The 22,840-nt window shown below is 34.0% G+C and overlaps 1 protein-coding gene across 1 annotated transcript; it reads right to left on the bottom strand.

Annotated features, from left to right (window-relative positions):
• Nucleotides 1–8,356: 8,356 nt before the first annotated feature.
• On the bottom strand, nucleotides 8,357–22,177 carry LOC122046874 (mediator of RNA polymerase II transcription subunit 30-like). Its single transcript, XM_042607787.1, has 4 exons — nucleotides 21,804–22,177; nucleotides 21,174–21,251; nucleotides 9,001–9,137; nucleotides 8,357–8,705 (listed from the first exon to the last, which is right to left on the bottom strand). Exons 1-3 carry the CDS (start codon nucleotides 22,125–22,127, stop codon nucleotides 9,039–9,041), a joined length of 501 nt encoding a protein of 166 aa, XP_042463721.1. The 5' UTR covers nucleotides 22,128–22,177; the 3' UTR covers nucleotides 8,357–8,705; nucleotides 9,001–9,038.
• Nucleotides 22,178–22,840: the final 663 nt, after the last annotated feature.

Raw genomic sequence — 22,840 nt, 5'->3', positions numbered from 1 at the left:
TCACCAAGTTAACCATAACTATAAAAAGAATCGACACAAACCTAAAACCAAAATTTAAATTAATGGCCAATAATTCAGGGGGAGGTGTAACGCACCTCCAAAACTAACTTACCCGACAGGGTAACTCAAAACAAACTAACCCGGCAGGGTAATTAGGATTAGAGACCAAGTTTAACTTGAATCATGGTACTGGTGAAATTTTTGGATGATAGTACGTTAGGGAAGCTTGGGCATCGCATGTCTAGAAAGATATGGCTTCGAGCTGGTGCATTTGGCCAAGTGGAATTGACCGAAGCTACCCTTAAATGGATCATAATCAGTTAGACCAAGATTTAGTACTAAGCTCCGTGGATAGGACTATTCGGAAAATCTCGAAAGGTTGGTTACTTCTAATGACGTCCATGTGACTCACCAAGCTTAGAAGTTTATCCGAAGATTGCCTATTTGTGGAAACCAAAGCTAAATTTGAATCTAACACAAGTTAAACCAAAAGTCCACAATTAACAATCCAATTTCATCTCACAAAATCATAGGATTCCCTGATTGATAATATAGATCGGGTGAGATGAATAAGGCTAAAATTTTTAAACTTAAAAATTAATTTCAAAATTTCAATTTTTAAACTCAAAAAATTAATTTCAAAATTTCAATTTTTAAACTTAAAAATTAATTTCAAAATTTCAATTTTTAAACTTAAAAAATTAATTTCAAAATTTCAATTTTTAAACTTAAAAATTAATTTCAAAATTTCAATTTTAAAACTTAAAAAATTAATTTTAAAATTTCAATTTTTAAACTTAAAAAATTAATTTCAAATTTTCAATTTTAAAACTTAAAAATTAATTTCAAAATTTCAATTTTAAAACTTAAAAATTAATTTCAAAATTTCAATTTTAAAAACTTAAAAAATTAATTTCAAAATTTCAATTTTAAAACTTAAAAAATTAATTTCAAAATTTCAAATTTTAAACTTAAAAATTAATTTCAAAATTTTAATTTTAAAACTTAAAAATTAATTTTAAACTTAAAAATTAATTTCAAAATTTTAATTTTAAACTTAAAAATTAATTTCAAAATTTTAATTTTAAACTTAAAAATTAATTTCAAATCTTTAAAACTTAACTTAAATAATGCCTGCTCAAAAAGACTAACGTAAAATCCTACTTACTGTAGGAAACCAAGTGGATTTTGGACAGTGGTTGCTCCAAACATATGACTGGAGATCACACCAAGTTCACTCAACTCACTTAAAAAAGCTTAGGAACAGTTGCCTTTGGAAACAACGGCAAACTCAAGGTAATTGGTATAGGTAATATTGAATTAAAATTAGACTTTATAATTACAAATGTTTTACTTGTTGAAAATTTTAAATATAATCTTCTGAGTATAAGTCAATTGTGTGATACTAGGTATAAGGTTAAATTTCTATCCACAGAGTGTTTAATCAAACATCTAGATAATCCTACCATAAGCCTAAAAGGTTTTAGAAAAGACAACATATATGCCATCAACTTAACCATTTCTTCCATTAAGTGTTATTTAACACAAAAAGAAGAAACTTGGTTATGGCATAGGCGGATGTCTCACACCAACTTCAGAAATATAAGTAAACTAAATGGACTTGTGAGAGGCTTACCAAAATTACCTAACTTAGATTCAACCATATGTAATGCTTGTCAACAAGGCAAACAAACTAAATCCACTCACAAACAAATAAATCAGCCACAAACTAACTCAATATTAGAACTTCTACATTTAGACCTCTTTGACTCCCATGGAGTCAAATCTATAAATGGAAACTTATATTGTTTAGTAATTATAGATGATTATTCTAGGTTTACTTGGGTAAAATTCTTAAAACATAAAGATGAAACTTTTGAAATTTTTACAAACTTTTGCAAACAAATTGAAAACGAAAAAGATATTAAAATTAAAAGAATTAGGAGTGACAACGGGGGAGAATTTAAAAATCACAACTTTAACAGTTTTTGTCTTGAAAACGGTTACCATCATGAGTTCTCATGCCCTAAAACCCCCCAACAAAATGGGATTGTAGAAAGAAAAAATAGAACCTAACTTAAAGCTTCTAGAACAATGTTAAATGAGTATAACCTACCTAAATACTTTTGGGCAGAAGCCGTTAGTACAGCCTGCTATGTACAGAACAGAACAACAATAAATAAAACTCATAACAAAACATTCTTCGAAATGTTTTATAATAAACAACCAAATATAAAATATTTTAAAGTATTTGGGTGCCCAGTTTTTATCTTAAATACAAGAGAACACTTAGGAAAATTCTCCTCTAAAATTGAAAATGAAATTTTTGTAGGATATTCCCTAAATAGTAGAGGCTATAGAATTTACAATAAGGTTACCTTAAAAATTGAAGAAACCACTAATGTAAAATTTGAAAAAACTAAACAAGACTTAGAACTTACACAACCACCTGAATTTGTTCCAGAAACCAACCAGACTCTAAGTCATGAAGAAGAGGAACAACATCAAGAGAGTCAACCCACTAGAACAATAAGGGTTAACCCAAATCACCCAACTGATCAAATAATTGGTGACCCAGACTTGAGAGTTCAAACCAGATCATCTTTTAGAAACCTAAGTCAAATTTCTTTAATTTCAAAAATTGAACCCAAAACTGTGGATGAATCCTTACTAGACCTAGACTGGATTATAGCTATGCAAGAGGAACTAGCCCAATTTGAGCGTAATGAAGTTTGGGACCTAGTACCACCACCTAAGAATAAGAAAATAATAGAAACAAAATGGGTATTCGGAAATAAATTAAGTGAAACTGGGGAAATTACTAGAAATAAAGCTAGGCTAGTTGCCAAAGGGTTTAGTCAGGTTGAAGGACTTGACTATGATGAAACTTATGCCCCAGTAGCCAGATTAGAATCCATTAGAATGTTACTAAGTTATGCAGCCCACAAGGGATTTAAACTATACCAAATGGATGTTAAGTCTGCCTTTCTTAATGGACTAATTAAAGAAGAAGTTTATGTAGGTTAGCCTCCTGGGTTTGAAAATCTAGAACACCCTGATTATGTTTTTAAGTTAAAGAAAGCTTTATCTGGACTTAAACAAGCACCCAGGGCATGGTATGAAAGGCTAACATCGTACTTAACATCTAAAGGATTCAACCAAGGTCAAATTGACCCAACCTTGTTTGTTAAATCTTTAAATACAGACATATTTATTGCACAAATATACGTAGATGATATAATATTTGGTTCAACAAATTCAGAATTTTTAGAAGAATTTATTAATCTAATGGAAAAAGAATTTGAAATGAGCTTAGTAGGAAAATTAACTTATTTCTTAGGATTACAAATCAAACAAACAAATGAAGGAAATTATATTTATCAACATAAATACACTAAAGACTTACTTAAAAAATTCGGAATAGAAAATACAAAAGAAATAAAAACACCTATGGAAGTAAACACAATCTTAGACAGTGACCCAAATGGAAAACCAATTGATTTAAAACATTATAGGAGTGCAATAGGTAGCCTACTGTACGTAACTGCAAGCCGACCTGATATTTTATTTGCAGTTAGTATGTGTGCTAGATACCAAACTTGTGCTAAGGAATCCCATTTGACACAAGTTAAAAGAATTTTTAGATATCTTAAAGGAACAACAAATGTAGGAATCTGGTATCCTAGGACAAATAATTTTGAACTAATAGGGTATTCTGACTCAGATTATGCTGGATGTAAATTAGACCGCAAAAGCACAAGTGGTGGATGCCAATTACTAGGTTCATCACTTGTTAGCTGGTTTAGTAGAAAACAACATTGTGTTGCTCTATCTACAACTGAGTCAGAATACATAGCTATAGGCGAATGTGTTGCACAATTATTATGGATGATGCATACTCTAAAAGATTTCAACTTAAATATCACAAATGTAAAAGTATTAATTGACAATATAAGTTCAATTAACTTAACCAAGAACCCTGTGCATCATTCAAGAACCAAACATATTGAAATTAGGCACCACTTTATCAGGGATCATGTTACTAAAGGTGATATTGAACTCAAATACATTGAGTCCAAATCAAATTTAGCAGACATTTTCACAAAACCACTCCCTGAAAGTGAATTTAGCAACTTACGTCAAAAATTAGGGATGTGCTTAATAGAATAGGATTTTTCAAAAAATTTCAAAAACAATTCTTTCAAATTATAAGTTAAATTTGTGTGTTTTCAAAACTTTCCATTTTTAGATTTTCAAAAACAGTTTTGGCCTTAGACTAGTTTTGAATCCTTAGAAAGCATGTACCCATAGGACTAGTTTTTTAGCATCTCACCAACACCTTAGGTTTACCTTGCTTGTGTTTGACAAACATAGAAAGGGGTGAGATGCATAGGCCAACTGTCTGGACTTAAGATGCTTATTTCAGTGCATCAGCATAAGTCTGAACGTTAAATACAAATCAGACAGTAATCATATTAAGATCATCAGTCAAGTCAAACACTGACTGTTTATAATCACCTTAATCTGGCTAACCAAGTGAAAGCTACTATCTTCTGATAGCTAGTTAGTACCTAATTGGTTAGACAGCTGTTTAAATTTAAGTATCAAGTTTAGGGGGAGAAATTAATTAAAATTTTGTGTGTTTGAAAAATGCTTTTGTACATTTATTTTAAAGTTAACTAAGTGTTTGAAAAACTTGGAAGTTTAATCCCACCTAATTTTTAAACCTGATTTAAAAAGTTGACTATTGCAAATTTAAATTTATTCAGTTTTGTAACATATGCTTGAAAATTAAACCTTCCAAATTGAGCTTTTATCAAATTAGCCTTAAAAATTTATTTTGGCAAATTTAATCTTACTTGTTTAATTTTTGCTTGGTTTTGAAAAATTGAAGTTGAAAATTTACGTTGTTGAAAAATGTAAATGTTACTTAAACTTGAAAAGTAAATTTAAAAAAAAAAATCTGATTTAAAATTTTGATTTACTCAACATGTCTTCCCCAAGTCAACTTGACTATTTTTAACTTTGTGTTAAAAAATTATAGATATTTTTTAAAATTAGCTGTTTTTTAATTTGATTACTTGTTACTGTAACTCTACACTATGATTGTTTACCCTTGTTTTTTTTTGGATGAATGCCAAAGGGGGAGGGTTAGGTGGTTAAGTTAGAGCAACTAAATGCAAACTTGAAAAACTAACTTAAAACCTTAAAAACCTCGAAAATCATGCTTGATTTTTGCATATATTTATCACTAACTTAACCAGGTTGTCATTCCATCAAAAAGGGGGAGATTGTTGGTGCGGTTAGCACTAACAGTTTAACTCATGTTTCGATGAATAACAAAGTAAGTTAAGTTAGGTTCATTATGATCTAACAATATGACTGAGTATGCAGGAGAAGTCCAACTAGGTCAATGGGTCGACCGGATAGTTGGCACGAAGTTCAGCTAAGTCGACGGACCGACCTGATAGCTGGCACGAAGTCCAGCTACGTTGACGAGCTGCCCGGACGGACTGACCGGATAGCTAGCATGAAGTCCAAACTGGTCGACGGGCTGACCGGATGTTTGGCAAAAGATAAGTAAAGGTAAGTCACTCGGGGGCAGTGACTCTGTGAGGGCGCGTTCCCGGGAAGGGAACATTAGGCGTCGATCCGGCTTAGATCCATTTCGGATGTCTAAGTCGAGATCGTGACTAGATTCCGGTCTCGGAAAGACGGAATCTAAGTCATACTATTTGTGTTAATTCATACTATTATAAAATGTGCTAACAATTTATGTTGCAGGATATATATTGCCTCGGACTAACTTTGTTTTGCAGGAAAAGGGAGTTTTCTGGAACAAGGTGGTCCGGGCGCCCGGAGGGGATCCGGGCGCCCGGAAGGGATCCGGGCGCCCGGAAGGCAAATTATATCTAGCCAAGTCGTCGCCACGTGGAGCATCTCGGTTTGAGTAGCTACGTCACATTCCAGGCGCCCGGAGCAACATATAAAAGAAGCCCCAAGCAGGAGCTTCAGAATCATCAATCTGAGAACTCTTCTACTACTGGTCCTGCTGCTCTACTGCGACGCCAACAAAGCTCCGACAAAGTGCTCCTTCGGTTTTTAGTTGATTTCCTTGTCGGTATTACTTTGTTTCACTAGCATTCCCTGTATTCATTTTGTAATTATATTCGAACTGTTAGTGATTGCCCAACGAAAGTGGTCAAGGACCACGGGCCTTCGAGTAGGAGTCGTCACAGGCTCCGAACGAAGTAAAAACAACTGTGTTCATTTACTTTTCCGCTGTGTATTTTTACTCGACTTTTCGAATCGATATTCACCCCCCCCCCCTCTATCGAATCTAACGGTCCTACATGATGGACCACCAGAAGTCGACTAATAGTTATTTCGTGGAGTGAATAATGAGGATGCCGAATATGCAGGCTTGACATTTCCTATGATATCAATCATAATAAGTACATCGGTCAATTGATAGTGTGCAAATAGTTGATTGATGATGATGAAGATAAAAATTACGATTGAGAGATATGAGAAGGTGATGTGCGCCTCTAGAGTGTAAAAATTATGCCTTAGAAAACAAAGAGGCTTTTGGCGATTCATTTAGGGAAGTTCCAGAAAAGGTGATGTGCACCTCTAGAGTGTAACCATGTCATCAAACATAGATTCCACTTTCTAAATTGAGAGATATGAGTAAATATTCACAACTTCAAGATAATTTTACACAAACTCATTAAAAGGCCTAGGCTTGTCATATTTGCTCATCAACACCACTAAAGGGATCCAAGAATCCCCTAGTTAGTGTTGTCAAACAGGCCAACCCGTGGCGAAATAAGTCAACCTAGCAAAAACTTGTCATATGACGGAACAAGGCGGGCTGGTCCACGATTGTGACTGGTTAGGAAACCTCCAATCCAAAGCGGGTTGCGGATTAAGCAGGCTAGTCCATGAGCTCGTTTATATATATATATATATATATATATATATATATATATATATATATATATATATATATATATATTGTGACGGGTTAGGAAACCTCCGATCCAAAGAATTAGGCAAGTCAAGCCCAGGAGCCGTTGAATTTTCCACGTTAATTTTAAATTTTCAAAAAAAAAAAATCTCAACCCGCTAGCTAACCCGAGCCCACTATGAGACGACCCACGCAGGTCGCGAACCTAAGCAAGTCCGCCCGCTTGGACTCTCCTTAAAATGGATTGGTATAATCTTAATCTAATTCGCTTAAATTATTTAACAAGACAGACAATACCTAAATTGACATCTCTACCCCTAGTTTAGACCATATCAAGATTTTGAAATTTTAAACACTATAGGGCCATCAACAAATTTTAATCAAAACTCGTTGATGACCTTAAAATCCATAGAATCACTTCAAATCAAGAATATTACTCATTAGTATAATCATGCCCTCAAACCTACATTCTATACCCTAAATTGAGAGATGTGAGGTTTTGAAATCTTCACAACCTTAAGACAATTTGACACAAACTCATTAAAGGGTTTAGGCTTAGTCATACTTACCAACACTGCTAAAATGTTCCTAAGACTTCCATGATTCAGACCATGTCAAGATTTTAAAATTTTAAACACTATAAAGTCATCAATCAATTTTAACCAAAACTTACTGATGACTTCAAGATAAAACTATTACACTTTTGAAAGCCTCTTGAGTGTAATTATGTCTTCGTAGATTTCACAACAATCTAAATTGTGATATATGAATTTTTAAAATCATCACCATCTTAAAACAATTTGACATAAGCTCATTAAAGGGCTTAGACCCGTCATAGTTACTCACCAATACTACTTATAGGTTCTTAGAACTCTCAGTTCAAATCATATCAAGATTTTAAAATTATGGACATTACAAGGGTCATCTATTTTGATCAAAACTCAATTACCTTAGGTATCTCAGAATCATTTCAAATTAAATCATTACACTCGAGTCTTCTAAGTGTACTCATGTCATAATATCTAGATTCCACAATTTAAATTGAGTGACCTACCTGCCAGGAGTATAATAGTGCTGGTTTAAAGAAACACTATCATCAAATTTTGATAAAAATTTGTTGTAGCCTTACACACCTCAGAAACATTTCAAATTAAGTTCATTGCACTCCTTACATCATTCGAGTGTAACCATATCCTCATACATAAATTCTACAAGAGTACAGAAAATTTCACACTCGACTAATAAGTTATGAGCAACAAGTTATGAACAATCAATTGTTGATCACAAATATAATACAGTAAATTTAGAAATCAAGGGTGGTACTCAACTACACCTGTCTAGAGCTTGCTAGTTGATGACCAATCAATTGCTAATTAAGCAGGGGCATACTGAGAATGTGCTACGTGTTTTTGAAATTATGAAACTTAGGTACGGAACATGGATAATACAAAAAATCTATATACACGGTTCAATAAAATATTGTAGAAAGAGAGAAAATTTGCCTCCGAAAAAAACAGTAGAAGACAAGAAACGAAGCGGAGGCACGAGAATAAAAGGGCATAACATTAATACAACTCCTTTATCACCCACAACAGTCAAGACTTTACCCCTCCTTATCGAGGCACATCACATCAATCCTAGTACAAGAGCAGAGCTTGTGTGAACTCCTCACCACCACTCAATCTTTACTCCAATCGCCAGTAAACCTGAGGGGGTGTACAAAACCCTCCATCACCTATAATTTGTGAAAAAGCGAACAATCATTTACAAATTTATCCGATCAAATCTACTTAAAGTGATGCAATTATGAGAGGTCAAATTACCGTGACAAGAAAGAAAATGTCAACAAAGCCTAATAAATGTTTAAAAGGATAGGCAGAGGTAAATTACGTGTAACAATAGCTAAATCTTCGATCATCCTACTACTTAGCAATTAGAGTGACAATGTTGGAAGCCAAGCTGTATTTTCCTTTTTATTTTGTTTTCGTTCTTTAATGTAGACACAGAATAGTTTGCAATAAATGTAACACCTTCCAAGGTTGAACTCATGGAATGCAGAGAACGGATATTAGGCAGAACAAGGACTCTGCCACATTGCTATATCAGTGATCAGATATCTGAGCTGATCGATAAGTAACTTGAGATGCTTGTTCTTGCTTTCTAGCTCCTGCATCCATAAAAAGACAGGGATTAAACTTGCCTGGTCAATCCATGCTCAAAAAATTGCTGATATTTTAACTCAATTCATCAATAAACAAGAATCCATATGCGATTAAATTCCACTTCGTCTTGAAAAAAAATATATAAAAACACTACCAGACAAACCTATGATATAAAAATTTGGAAAACAGATTTGGCTTAAGCAAATGATGTAAAGCCAGTTATCAATTTGGAGGAAGAATACAGTTGAATAGTGAAAATGACATCTGGTCTACTTAGAAGAAATGTTATAGGACAAAAATAAAAGAGCACCCTTTTTTATTGAAATGGCCAAAAAGACATCCTTTTTCATGTATAATCAAAATAGCACCCTATCCCACTTCAGTCCATTTTTATTTGCGAAAATATCCTTATTTTTGCTATTATTGTAGGAGTTATAGGATCACAATTGCTATATAATTGTAGTAACTATGAGATCATAATTGCTACTACTATGTAGCAGCTATGATCTCGTAGCTGCTACAATATAATGTTGGCTAGAAATAAAGTATATATATTGTTGCACATACAATTCATAATTGCTATAATATAATATTGATTAATATTGATCAAAGATAAAGTGAACTGTAGCTATTACAACATGATGTTACTAGTGTTAACTAGTGTTAACCAGAGTTAAAATGTCTATGTTGCAGCAATTATCAACCAAAAGCTGCTACAAGCACCGAACAAGGGTATTTTTGAAAGCAAAAATGGGTTGAAGCAAAATAGAGCATTGTTTTGATGATAAATGAAAAAGGAGGCCCTTTTGACAATTCCAATAAAAAAAGGCATCCTTTTAATTTTGACCCAATGTTAGAACAAGTAGCATCCAATCAAGTCATTGCTAGTAGTATTATTTCTCAATCCGCATACAGCCTAAGCAATAGTGATGCTGCATGAATAATGAATTTGATAAATGACTGGAAAATTTCTGCTAACTTCTATCAGTAAGAACTACTCTTCGCGTTATAGACTTTCTTGATTTCCTTAAAAAAAACTAAACTTGGATATTCTATGAGATCATAATAAGAGGATCATTTCCTTGATATAATTTGTAAGGATCGAATTCGACATTAGAGGGGGGTGAATATCATTACGAATTTTAAAAATGAGCAGATAGTAAATAAAATAGTTAAATCAATCATAGTAGCCTAGCGGAAATACAAATTACTTAGATTGATTCAATCAAGTAAGATAAGGCAATATAAGCATGCAATAGATTTAGCTAACAGTTTAAACATAAAAGCAATTGAACAATCAAACCAAAAGTAGACATATGTGGCAATAATAATAATAAGATTTTTATTTCTAAACTTATCCTAGGTGGAGAAACCTTACTAAAAAAAATCTAAAAATTAAACAATAACAAAATTAGGCAACATAACAAAAATGAATGTACTATAGGTGTTACCGATCAGAAACGAAGTACACGTGTCGCAGAACAAAAAGCGAAAGAGCACTTAGAACACTAGAACAAAAGTGAATTCTATGTAGATGAGGTGTTTTACAAGCTCTGCCTCGAAGCTCCTTTTATAGTACTCCTTCAGTCGCCTAGATCCTTCCCAATCGCCTGTATCAGTACTCATGTGGCTACAACGATTATCCATGAGATAACGTTAACAAAGCTCTCCGATCGGCTAGTCGCCTAGACAAGGGTCAAATCTCATCTTGACCCAAATGCTTGATTGTCTGGGCCCTCTAAAATTCCTTCGTCAAGAGTTATGACCAGCCAATCACTACAGACTCCATCTGATTACTTGGAATCGTCGAACATGCTTCACAACAGTGGTTACACATAATAAGTAGGATACAAAATGTAAAGTTACTCGCACTTACATTGGTTCTAAACGTTCAGCCTCTGACTGACTCATTTAGACCGAGGTACAAAGCCACAGCTCCCAACTACTTCCACTTGGACTTGCTTGTCAAGCCTTAAACTCCTAGCTAACTCCACCTGAACTTGATTCACCAAGCACCTAGGAATTTGTCAATGAAGCCTTAACCACTCGGACTTGATTCACCTAGCCTTCATCTACGAATTTGTCTTTCAAGCCTTAACCACTCAGACTTGATTCACCTAGCCTCCAACTAAAAATTTATTGCTTGGTCTCCAACCAAGACTTAACTCTTGTCTGACTCTCAATCAAGACTTCAGATGCCTAATTCCACTAGGAATTTGTCAGTCTATTAGTTTTATTGATGAACATGGTTCATAAACCTTGTTCGTGAACATTGATCACGAATAATTCACAATCTCTATTCAAAGACATTAACAAGCTGAACATGTAAATTTTGTTCATTAAGTATAATGAGTTGTTCAAGATTATTCATTTATTGACCTTATTGAATCAATATCAATAAACTCTTATCAAATTGAACATCAAACTTGCTCACAAAGGTTTAATTCATTTACAACCCTAAATGGCAATCATCCCCTTGATCAAATTGTGGGAGACATTTCCAAGAGGTGAGAACTAGATCACATGTCAATAATGAGGAAAACTAAATTGCCTTCATCTTCTAAATTGAGCCAAAGACCATAGATGATGCATTACTTGACCCGATTTGGCTTCTAGCCATTTGGATCTATTCAAAAGCAATCAAGTGTGGGATTTAGATCATAGACCCAAACCTAGTTCAATCATTAATATTAAATGAGATTTTAGGAGCAAATTAGACAACAAAGGAATCATAGTTAGAAACGAGGCAAGACTTATAACTCAAAGAGATTGGTTTATAATGAAACCTACACACCTATAGCTCATCTTAGTTGTCTGAATGCTATTAGCATATGTCACTTAAAAGGGTTTCAAGTCGCAAAATAAATGTAAGTCTCGTCTAACAATAAATGTAAGTCTCGTCCTTTGTTTTAATCCCAAATCTTCTAAGGATTCGTCCAAGTTACTTTTAGATTCTTGTGCTTGAATTTTATAGGCTCCTTGTCTTTGGCCTTCTCTTTGATCTTTTTCTTGAGCTTGGGACAATTTTTCTTGATGTGACCTTCCTCATCACAATTGAAACATCTTACCTTCCTTTTCTGCTTTACAGCTTCACAGTTTGTTTCTTGTCAAAGTTATTGGATTTAAAATATTTCTTAATTTTCCTTACCAAGTAGGCTTCCTCATCTCCAAACATCAATGATTCAAAATTTGACTCGCCTTGCTTGGCTTGTATAGCTATCTTGTGGATCGTTGTACTTGTTTCTTTCAAGCCTACACATCTAGTTTCATGTAATGCCATAGTTGAAAAGAAATCTTCTAAACTACTTCCCTCAAGATTCTTTGAAATATAGTAGGAATCTACCATAGACATCTATTATTGAGTGCGTGGAAAAGCATTTAAAACATACCTCAAAGTGTCCCAATTCTATTTCCTCAAGATTTAGAGATTTGATAAAATCTCTTTAAGCCTGGCATGTAACTGTGCTACCTTTTCTCCCTTTCTAATTGGAGGTTGTTGTATTGGCTTTTTAATAGGTCATGTTTGGCCAGTTTTGCCTCTGAGGTGTCTTCGTGGAGCTCTAGGAATTTTCCCAGTGTTCTTTAGCGGAGTGATAGATGTCGATCCTATTTAGTTTCTGCTCTGGTAATACGCTTAATAGATGAAATTCGGCCTTACCATTTGCCATGAATTCCTCTCGTCGCTTTTTGCTTCAATTATGTTCCTCGAGTTCTCCGTCTTCGTGCTTGAGTAGTTCAAAATCATATTTTATAAAAAATCATAATTTCAAAGTCAAGTTTAAAGAATACTTCCATTTTCTTCTTCCACGTGGTAAAGTCGCCTTCAAATTTTGATAGATGAATGCTTGAACCCACCATACCTCCCAATATAGTTGCTTAGTCGACGGTTAATCCTTCTGAGCAGTCTGACTCTGATACCAATTGTTGGTGTGGCGGGAATGATTCGAACCGCTAGAAGGAAGAGGTGAATAGCAAAGCTGCAATTTAAAAATGATATTTCTCTCGCTAACAGCTTAGCAAAGACACACATTAATTAGAAAAGGAGTAATGCATAAAAGAAAGAAGAGAAATAGATTTTACTTGGTTTGCAACCCACTAGTTGCTAATCCAAGAACTATGAAAGCACTATCCTCATTCTGAAATGGCCCGGAGGCAGAGAAACCTCTTACCACAATTTAACACAAATAATGAAAGATCATAATAGAAAATATAACTGAACTCGTGTCCTTTTATAGTCACTATTCGAAGTGCCGACGTGGCACGTTCGATTGATCGAGCTATTCGGTCAATCGGATCCGGTGACGTGGTAGATAGGGCTCATCCACTCAACAATTGTTTGCTAACATGGCGTGGCTGATAAGGCTAATCCACTCGGCGATCATTGGCTAACATGGCTGATAAGGTTCATCCACTCAACGTTCGATTGATAAGGCTCATCCACTCAACGGTCGTTTGTTGACGTGGCAAGCTGACATGGCTAATTCACTCAACGGTACTCGCTTGACCATTTGCTGATGTGGCATCCGGTCGACCAATCTACTAGTTCGATAGATCGGAAGTCGCCTGAAACTCTCGGTTTAATCGACTACGCCTTGTGCATGCTTCCTTCCGGTTTCTCATCCCTTAAATGCTAAAGTAATCTTCCGAAGCTCCTCGTCCCTATATGCACCGAGCCCGTCAACTCCCTTTCATCCTTCTCGCTCGTTGTGTCTTCTGCCAAGGTTCACCGTCTCCGTTGCTTCTTAAGCCATCGAGTATCTATGTGTTTTCCTACGTCCCTACACACTTAAACACGTAAGTTAATGACTCAAGTAAGATCTAACTTAGAGTAGTTTGACAACACATCAAAATAGTCATGGTCCAAAAACTCCTTAGCACTCCAAAAAGGACCGACTATATTCAGCTTCTTTGGGGCTAGCCCACACTGTAGAATTAATGTGGTTTTGGCATTTGATTAAGCCTTCTTCATTTTAGCAGTCCACTGTGTCATTCATAATTGATCCATCTTTATTCATTAGCATCGCAAATCCTTTCCTCACAATAAAGCAATTGTCAATTTATGAGGTAGTTTTCCATCCTACCTTTCTAATACGTGAAATTAGCTCCATCAAAGTGTTAGGGTCTCATGGTGTTGTATCCTTTTTGCATAGCCATTTTTGTTTAAAGAAGTGCTCCTTTGGTTATTAGTCCTTTGAAGCGACTTGGCTCAAATATCACTTGTTGGATCGTGAAGAGAAACCAAAGTTGAATAGGCTCAACCATTTATCAATTTTGTTCGTTGCTCGTTGTCTACAAGTTAGTAAGCGCAACAAAAAAATAGATTTGCAAAAGTAGAAAAACACTACACAAAAGAAAACAAATTAACAAAATAATACGTGGTTCGACAATCCCTAAGACTTCTGCTCCACAGCATATAATCCTTTAAGCGGATCATTCCTCAAAGGTCCAATATCTTTCTTCTTTTCGATAGCGCCAAAGTCAGAGACCCCTCTTACAATGGCAATGATATCCCCTTTCCATAAATAAAAGGACCGACTCTATTCAGCTTCTTTGGGCTAGCCCACACTGTAGAATTAATGTGGTTTTGGCATTTGATTAAGCCTTCTTCATTTTAGCAGTCCACTGTGTCATTCATAATTGACCCATCTTTATTCATTGCCATTGCGAATCCTTTCCTCACAATAAAGCAATTGTCAATTTATGTCATAAGGCAGTTTTCCATCCTACCTTTCTAATACATGATATTAGCTCCATCAAAGTTAGGGTCTCATGGTGTTGTATCCTTTTTGCATAGCCATTTTTGTTTAAAGAAGTGCTCCTTTGGTTATTAGTCCTTTGAAGCGACTTGGCTCAAATATCACTTGTTGGATCGTGAAGAGAAACCAGAGTTGAATAGGCTCAACCATTTATCAATTTTGTTCGTTGTTCGTTGTCTACAAGTTAGTAAGCGCGACAAAAAAATAGATTTGCAAAAGTAGAAAAACACTACACAAAACAAAACAAATTAACACAATAATACATGGTTCGACAATCCCTAAGACTTCTGCTCCACGACCTATAATCCTTTAAGCGGATCATTCCTCATAGGTTCAATATCTTTCTTCTTTTCGATAGTGCCAAAGTCAGAGACACCTCTTACAGTAGCAATGATCTCCCCTTTCCATAAATAATGAAGATGAAACACATAATGAGACAAGATGTGAATAATGAAATTAGAAAAACAACAAAGGAAGAGCTCAAGGTGGAATTTTTTGTCACAAGATATGATGAGTTAAATGTATAATATGTCTCTATCAAATAGTCTATTGCATGGACACATCAATCAACTTGCATTCAAGTAGAACAATGCCTAGGATACATCTCTATTGAACAATCGAGAATTGTGTTAAACAATCGACTAACGATATGAATAGTCGACTGTGCAGTCGATTGTGAAGCAAATAGAAGCAAGAAATAGAATTGCTTCTATTAATAGTCGATAGGATTTTATTGAGCAGTCAAACAAAAGCAAACGACAGGATCAATTGGATCTTGTTGAGCAGTAGACTACAGTTCAAATAGAAGTAACAGAAATATGTTTGCTGTGAAGATAGACTAAGGGAGGATGAATAGGCTCAACCACTTCTCGATTTCATTTGTTGTTCGTTGTCTACAAGTTAGTAAGCATAAGGAAAATAGATATGTAAACGTAGATAAACATAGCACAAAAGAAAACAAACCGGCAACAACATACTTTACGTGGTTGGACAATCTCGTGGGAGAACTTTTACTCCACAACCTATGACCTTATGGGTGGATCACAATTCGAAGGTCCATTATTTTTCCCTTCTCGGTAACACTAAAGGTGAAGAAACCTCTTACAAAAGCATAGATCTCCTCGACAAAACAAGAGCTCAAGGTGGGATTTCTATCGTAGGAGATGAGCAATTGCTTTTTGTCATTTTCATTATCTCTAGATGAACTCCCAAAGTCTCTATTTACATTTTGATCAATATCCCGCATCAACCAAGGTCCACTATCTTTCTCCTTCTTGGTGGCACCAAAGTAGAGACCTCGTACATAACAGTGAGCAATTGCTTTTTGTCATTTTCATATCTCTGTTGACAACATTTGTTGTATTGTGAAGCAATTGCTCTTCATCTCACCTTAAGCTCTTTCTTTACTTTTTTCGATTTTCATTATACTCATCTTGTCACCTCCTGTGCTTCAGTAAAGAGGAGAGATCACTGCTACTATAAGAAGTTTCTCCGCCCACAATGTTGTTGAGTAGGGGAAAGATAGTGAACCTTCGAGAAGTGATCCGCCTAATGGATCATAAGCCTGTGGATTATCGAACCATATAAAATCTACTATGTTAGTTTGTTTGTTTTTGTGTTCTGTTTGTCTACTTTTACATATCTATTTTCTCTGTTGGGCGTCCTAACTTGTAGACAATTAGGAATGAATGAAATTGAGAAGCGGTAAGCCTATTTAACCCCCTCTGGTCTCTCTTCATGATCCAACACTTATCTAAGCATTCAACCTTTTCATCACTGCCTATAGTTGGGAAGTATGCAACTTCGTCTTCAAGGGTGTGCTTTGACTCTAAAGCCAAGATTCCTTGAGCCATTTTGATGCTATGTGACCCTTGCCACAACAATTGCAAAATTATATGAAAAAGATTGGACTCTTAAGTATTATAGGGGTGTTAGTTTCCATTTCCAAAATAACAAATTTAGGGTGAGTCATTCCATGGCGAGTTGTATTGGTTAAATCTCAATTGTGATGACAACAAATAAGGTGTAAAGGAGCTTAATGGTCAAAAAGTGAAGTCTTAGAAATTCCTCAATATTTATGATTTTATGACCGACTTCGATTAAGGTTAAGGAACAACAAGATCCATTATTGAATTTCAAGCGGAAGTCAAAGTGGAAAGGCCTTCCTAGAGTATAATTTAAGATTTCAACATATGTGCAAATACTCTTATTTTGATACTTAATTACATTTAGGAACGATTGTTTCTAGATGATCCATATGGTGTGTACTGTTGATTCTTAAAATGCATTTAAATGTACTTTTCTATTGACTTTCTCTTCATTTCTATCTAATTTATGACAGTTTCAGCTTTTATAACAACAAATAAACACTCTTTAACCATGATTTTGATTTTTGCAAATCACGCCCATTTAGCATGGGTCATACAGTATGGGTTAAAATAATATTTTAGCTCAATGACCCACTCAATGAATGCATCTGTGAGACGACTATCAAAGTTAAGGGTCGCAACAGGCAATGCCCATCCTTAATCTCCATTCAGGATCTTAGGTATGTTGTTGGAATATGGACATGCCTAGTAACTCAAAGCTTGGTTTTACTATGAACTACCAACATCTTAATTATGATTATTCAAGCAAACTCACTGTTTTTACTATAGACACTTAAGGTATCCTGGTCAGATTTGAAAGTCAAGATTTTCCTTTGGTGTATTTAACTTTTGTGCTAAACTACTCAATTCTTGTGCTAAATTTCTCTTAACTAAGACTCACCCAATGATCTTGCAAGGACAAAATATTTATTAGTTGAATAAATCTAATAACCAAGATAACATGTCCACTAGATGAGTACAATTTACTAAATTCACACAATTGATTCCTTACAGATAACTTGCCTAGACTATTAGAGACTAAGATGAACAAGGATCAATCAAGCATGGAATCAACAAAATGAAAAGGCAATTGACAAAAAAAATATATCTAACTAAATTTTAAAGGTCTATCTAATAAGTATGTAAACATGAAACAATGTTTCTTTAGTAAACTAAAAAAAACAATGCACAAATTCTTGCACAGATCCTAGTTCTCCTACAATCTATGAACTTTTAGTTAACGAATGAGTTGTACAAAGAAAAAACCAACAATAACTTAATCCTAAGAAAGTTCTCTATCAATATTTTAGAGAAACCCTTCAATAACAACTTAAATTGGATTTGGCCCTTTAATGATACAATCTCAAGAGATCCTCCTATTGACTTGCCCTATTTATCATATCGCGTTATAGCTCATTCATGTTACTTAGAGGAACCAACATGAACTAGTAACGCAAGACAACAACTTTAAATTTGCAAATCAAATTCCATCCTAGTTATTTATGACTTTCAATTTCGAATATGAATTTGTTCATAACATCTACTTTAGGAGTATTAAAATCTTTTATATTTACTTTATTTGACTATATTGTGAAAGAGACTAATTAATTCTTCTTTATTTACCTTTCCAATTCACTTAACACAAGTTTAATTTTTAAATCAGAGAATATGCTAATTTGTATGAAAAATTCAAGTGTCGCTATTTGCATGTTGAGTTTATCACAAATATGCAGATTCATTCTCACCATTACACCCTTCATGCCCCATGAATTCAATAAAGGTTTGGACAACATTTTTCACCTTATTCGTTGGAAAGAGCGAGTGAAAACGAACAAAAGAAAGTTAATGTGCAAGCAATGGAGCAAGGTGCGTCAATCTCTTTCTTATTGAAAGGAAATCTAAAGGAAAAGAATAATTAAAAATATAGCTAACAAAAGCTAGTGAAACAGTTGTTCTCTATACTTGAAAATTATAACCCAAGAAGAGAAGCTAATAATTCGCCTAGAGTCAAGTTCTCCTCAATAGGATAGAATAATACAACAACAACAACAACTAAGTCTTATCCCACTAGGTGGGGTCGGCTATATAGATCTTTTTACGCCATTGAGTTCTATCCCTTACTATATCATCATCTATACATAAATAAATTTTATGTTATTTTATTGTTGTTAACCAAGTCTTTTTTTTATCTTCCTCTTCCTCGTTTGATGGGCGTGTTTGTTATAGTTTCACATCACCTAACTGGAGCATTTATTGGTTGTCTAAGTACATGTCTCTATCATCTTAAACGTGTCTGGGTTTTCCCTCAATAGGATAAAATAATGAAAATAAAAAAATAAATTATAATTAAATGAGGGTGATACCTTGCACACCCCCGTGTGTGCCCAGTGTGGGCGCCTGAGTGCACGTGGGGCACCCCATGTACTCTCATGCGCCCAACACAACACTTACCTATAATTAAATTAGAAAACAATTAAAACTTGGCACATCTTCAATTAGAGAAACAATTAGGAAATAATTCAAATTTGAAACATCTGCAATTCAATTTTAAATTTAATATTTACCATTTGGTAATTTAGAGTTTTCAAATTTTCTCTTTTGTATAATCAAGATAATTGTATTCCTACTATGATTTAGTGTGTTTTCCTAATTTGGATTATTTATTTTCTAATTTGTTTAGGACCAAGTCTATCAAATATGTATCATGTTTATGTAATATTTAACTTTTAAAATTAATGATATATTATACTTTTTCAATATTTGTGTGATTTTAATTTTCCCCTTCACTTCATATAGATTTAGGATCATGAGAATTGCAAGGTTTCGCATGCCAATTGGTTGGCGAAATAATAAAATTCAATTATGCAAGTTGTTTCTTCTCGATATTTTAAATTATCATCTATGGAGATTCTTTTGATACTAATGTCTAGTAGAATATTAAATTATAATGTCAAGCATAGTAGAATAGGACACATTAATTTAAATCTATGTTGAGAATGACCAATCTTGATTTGATCACTAAACTCTTATATGATTTTGATTGTAAATGTAAACTTTGTACATGATCAAGACAGCATAAAACCCTTTTGAACACTTCCCTTTTAAGGACACAACTATTAAGATTAATACAGATGTCAGTGATTTTAATAAAACACCACAAGAGTACATAGAAATACTTTGTGATGTATGATCACTCCAAGTATTGTTATACCTGTCTTTTAAAATCTATCGATGATCTAAAATCTTTAAAGCTCAAGATGAAACTTGAAAATCAACTTCAAGAAAGATAAATATCTTTAAATTTGATAAATTATATCTTGAACAATTTTTTTTCTATTCTATGAAAAGCATGAGATAGTTCATCAAGTATTATTCCCTATAATCTAATGGAATTGTTGAAAGAAAGAATTATTATGTATGATACACATTTAGTTCCAATTTTCCCTAGAACTTATGGGGATGCCCACTTGTTTGCTTGTGACATTTTAAATTGAATTTCAGCAAAGGAAAAGTGCATAACTAGATTTGAAATCTTGAATGGTTATAAGTTTAAACAGGAATACTTTAAAATGTGAGTGTCTGGCCAAGAATGATTCTGACTTTCTCAATGACCAGAATGAATTTCCGAATCCAAAGGTTCTAACTGACTCTGGATAAAATTTATGAAATCTTAGGTTGGGAAGTAGATCACTAGTTGACATGTTTTACCAATTTCTAAGACTCTGTTTGAAATTTTTCAAGCATGTATATGAGAAAATCGAATAGAAACCCCATTATACATCTATAGACAAATTGTATAATTATAAATGTTTCCCCTAAATAAGATGTTTCAATTGAGTAATTAGCTTTACAGATAGATGAAACTTTGACTGAAGTAGAATTGGTCAAACTTGAACTGATTTGACAACTTTCTCCAGTTCATGATGTTTTGAAACCCACAAAGAAGATGAGAGAAATGAATAAGGTTAGGCAAAAAGAAAAAGAGCTTGTAAATTTGACTATGAAAAGCACAACTTGCCCAGTCAGTTTGCTTGCAAATTCCAATCCCCTACAATGAATCAGCTTTATCGATAAACATGTTGCAAGAGGAATCTCCAAAGAACACTTTAATTACAAAGAAATATAGGCCAACTAAATAATTAAAAAGTAAAATCTTTTTGTATCATCAGAAGAAAAACACACACACAGACATACATTGAATAACTCGACAATCTTCAAATAATACCAACCTGCCTAATAGTTTCAGATAAGACAGAAAATGAGCAAGAGACAGAAAAAAAGTAAATAGAAAAGAAACAGAAACTGGTAAAGAGGATAAAAATTAAATTAGTAGAGGAAGCATATACAATACTTGAAATTGTAGCTATTTGCAACATAGAAGTTTTACTAAAATCAACATAAATTAACATAATGGTACCTTTCTCAAAGAAGAGGCCTGCTCTTCCAATCTCTCAATTTCATCTTCATCCGTTTTCACATCTAACACACTTGCCTCCTGTACAAGCAACCAAGTAGTTGGTAAGTAGCTCTAACTGTGTATCCTCAGCATAGAAAATGCATACAAACAATAAGATTGTGCATAGCATATTGCTTTGGAGGCCAAGATGCAATATATCATTGTGAATACAGTAACTAAAACTTGGTAGTGTTATTGTTTATGTTCCAGTGCTTGCCTTCCTCTGCCAAAGATGGCACAGCGTTTAAGCAACGCAGTAATACAACAAGATCCTTAGGTACATCTTTTTGAGAATATGAAATGATAATAGACAGAGTAGTTACCTAGATAATCCATTCAAAGAACAGGTCAAGATCAATACTAGAAGTTAACAGAAAGCGAGAACAATCAATGGCAATCTTCAAGGTACGAACACTCGGGAAAATAGCTTAAACTAAGGTATGAAATCAGGCACTTCAATATTATCCCAAACTACTCGTTCATTCCCAAAAACTACCATCAATCTCATATATGGATAATATTATAGCAAATACAGGAACCGAACTTCTGTATAGTAAAAAAGCAGAAGATCTAGTTAAGCACGATCTATACCTGGGTGGAGCTGGGAATAGCAGCGATACAAGCACGAAGGGAAGCGACAGCAGACCTGTAACGCAGCCGTGCCTCGTCAAGGGCACCGCCGCCGCTTCCGCCTCCAGCTCCTTCTGACGAATGCGATGAGGAATCTACCGATGCGTCTCCAGTACCATCCAATGCGGCGGTAGAGTGGCCGTTAGAGTTCGCAGACCAGAGAGCGGGGTTGCAGAGCTCATCGTTCATGGAGGAAAGGATTTGAAACGCAGCATTGATAGTCTCTTCGAGGTGCCTCTGCCCCTCCAACCCCAACTCCTGCTTGCTCTTTGCCGCCATCAACATACCTCCACTTCCATCTCCGATCTCCTTGTAAAACCCTAGGTGAAACTTTTTCTAGAATTTTTGAATTTGTAATTTACCAAAACGCACACTTAATTTAAAAAAAAAAAAAAAATTAAATATTTTATTTTAAAAAATCCTCAAAATACCATTCTGTCCATTCCAGCTCCAAAATAAAGTAAAAAATAAATTTTTGTGACGTCAACCGAATTAAATTGAACCATCCCTAAATCTATTTATTTTTTAAAATTTAAAATTTTTAAAATTAATAAGTTTTAACCAAAATTTTGAAGAGCTTAAATATATTTTAAATTTATATCATTATACTTCTAGCGATGTTAATATCAATAAAAAAAACTATAAATTATCCTAAAATCGCTAATAACAAATTTTACTTTGAGTTCGATTTCTATTTTAGAAAAACTTTCTTTACTTTAACTCCCTTCCAACTCCATACATCCATTTATCCAATTATTGTTATTTTTTTATAAAAAAATTCAAATGAAGTATAATTCCTCCTAAATGTAATATGTTTAAATTAGAATTTAATATAATTTCTATCAATTCTAGTTAAATAGTATTTAATTTAAAATGAATTATATCATTTTTTACCTAAATTCAACATCATTTAACTAGAATCAAATATATCAATTGATTGTTAGACAGAAAAATGGTCATACTCAATTTAATGTAAAATATACTAAATTCTAATTTAA

This window comes from Zingiber officinale, chromosome 2B, assembly GCF_018446385.1.
Source record: "Zingiber officinale cultivar Zhangliang chromosome 2B, Zo_v1.1, whole genome shotgun sequence".
NCBI lineage: Eukaryota > Viridiplantae > Streptophyta > Magnoliopsida > Zingiberales > Zingiberaceae > Zingiber > Zingiber officinale.
This window is presented reverse-complemented; position numbering and strand designations above follow the sequence as displayed.

Excerpts from the sequence above, each read along its gene's own strand:
- LOC122046874 (XM_042607787.1), bottom strand. The coding sequence starts at position 22,127 with ATGTTGATGGCGGCAAAGAGCAAGCAGGAGTTGGGGTTGGAGGGGCAG. Across the intron at positions 21,252-21,803 it reads CTATTCCCAGCTCCACCCAG|GAGGCAAGTGTGTTAGATGT; the intron begins GTATAGATCGTG and ends TTGCTTGTACAG. Across the intron at positions 9,138-21,173 it reads AGGCCTCTTCTTTGAGAAAG|GAGCTAGAAAGCAAGAACAA; the intron begins GTACCATTATGT and ends TTATGGATGCAG.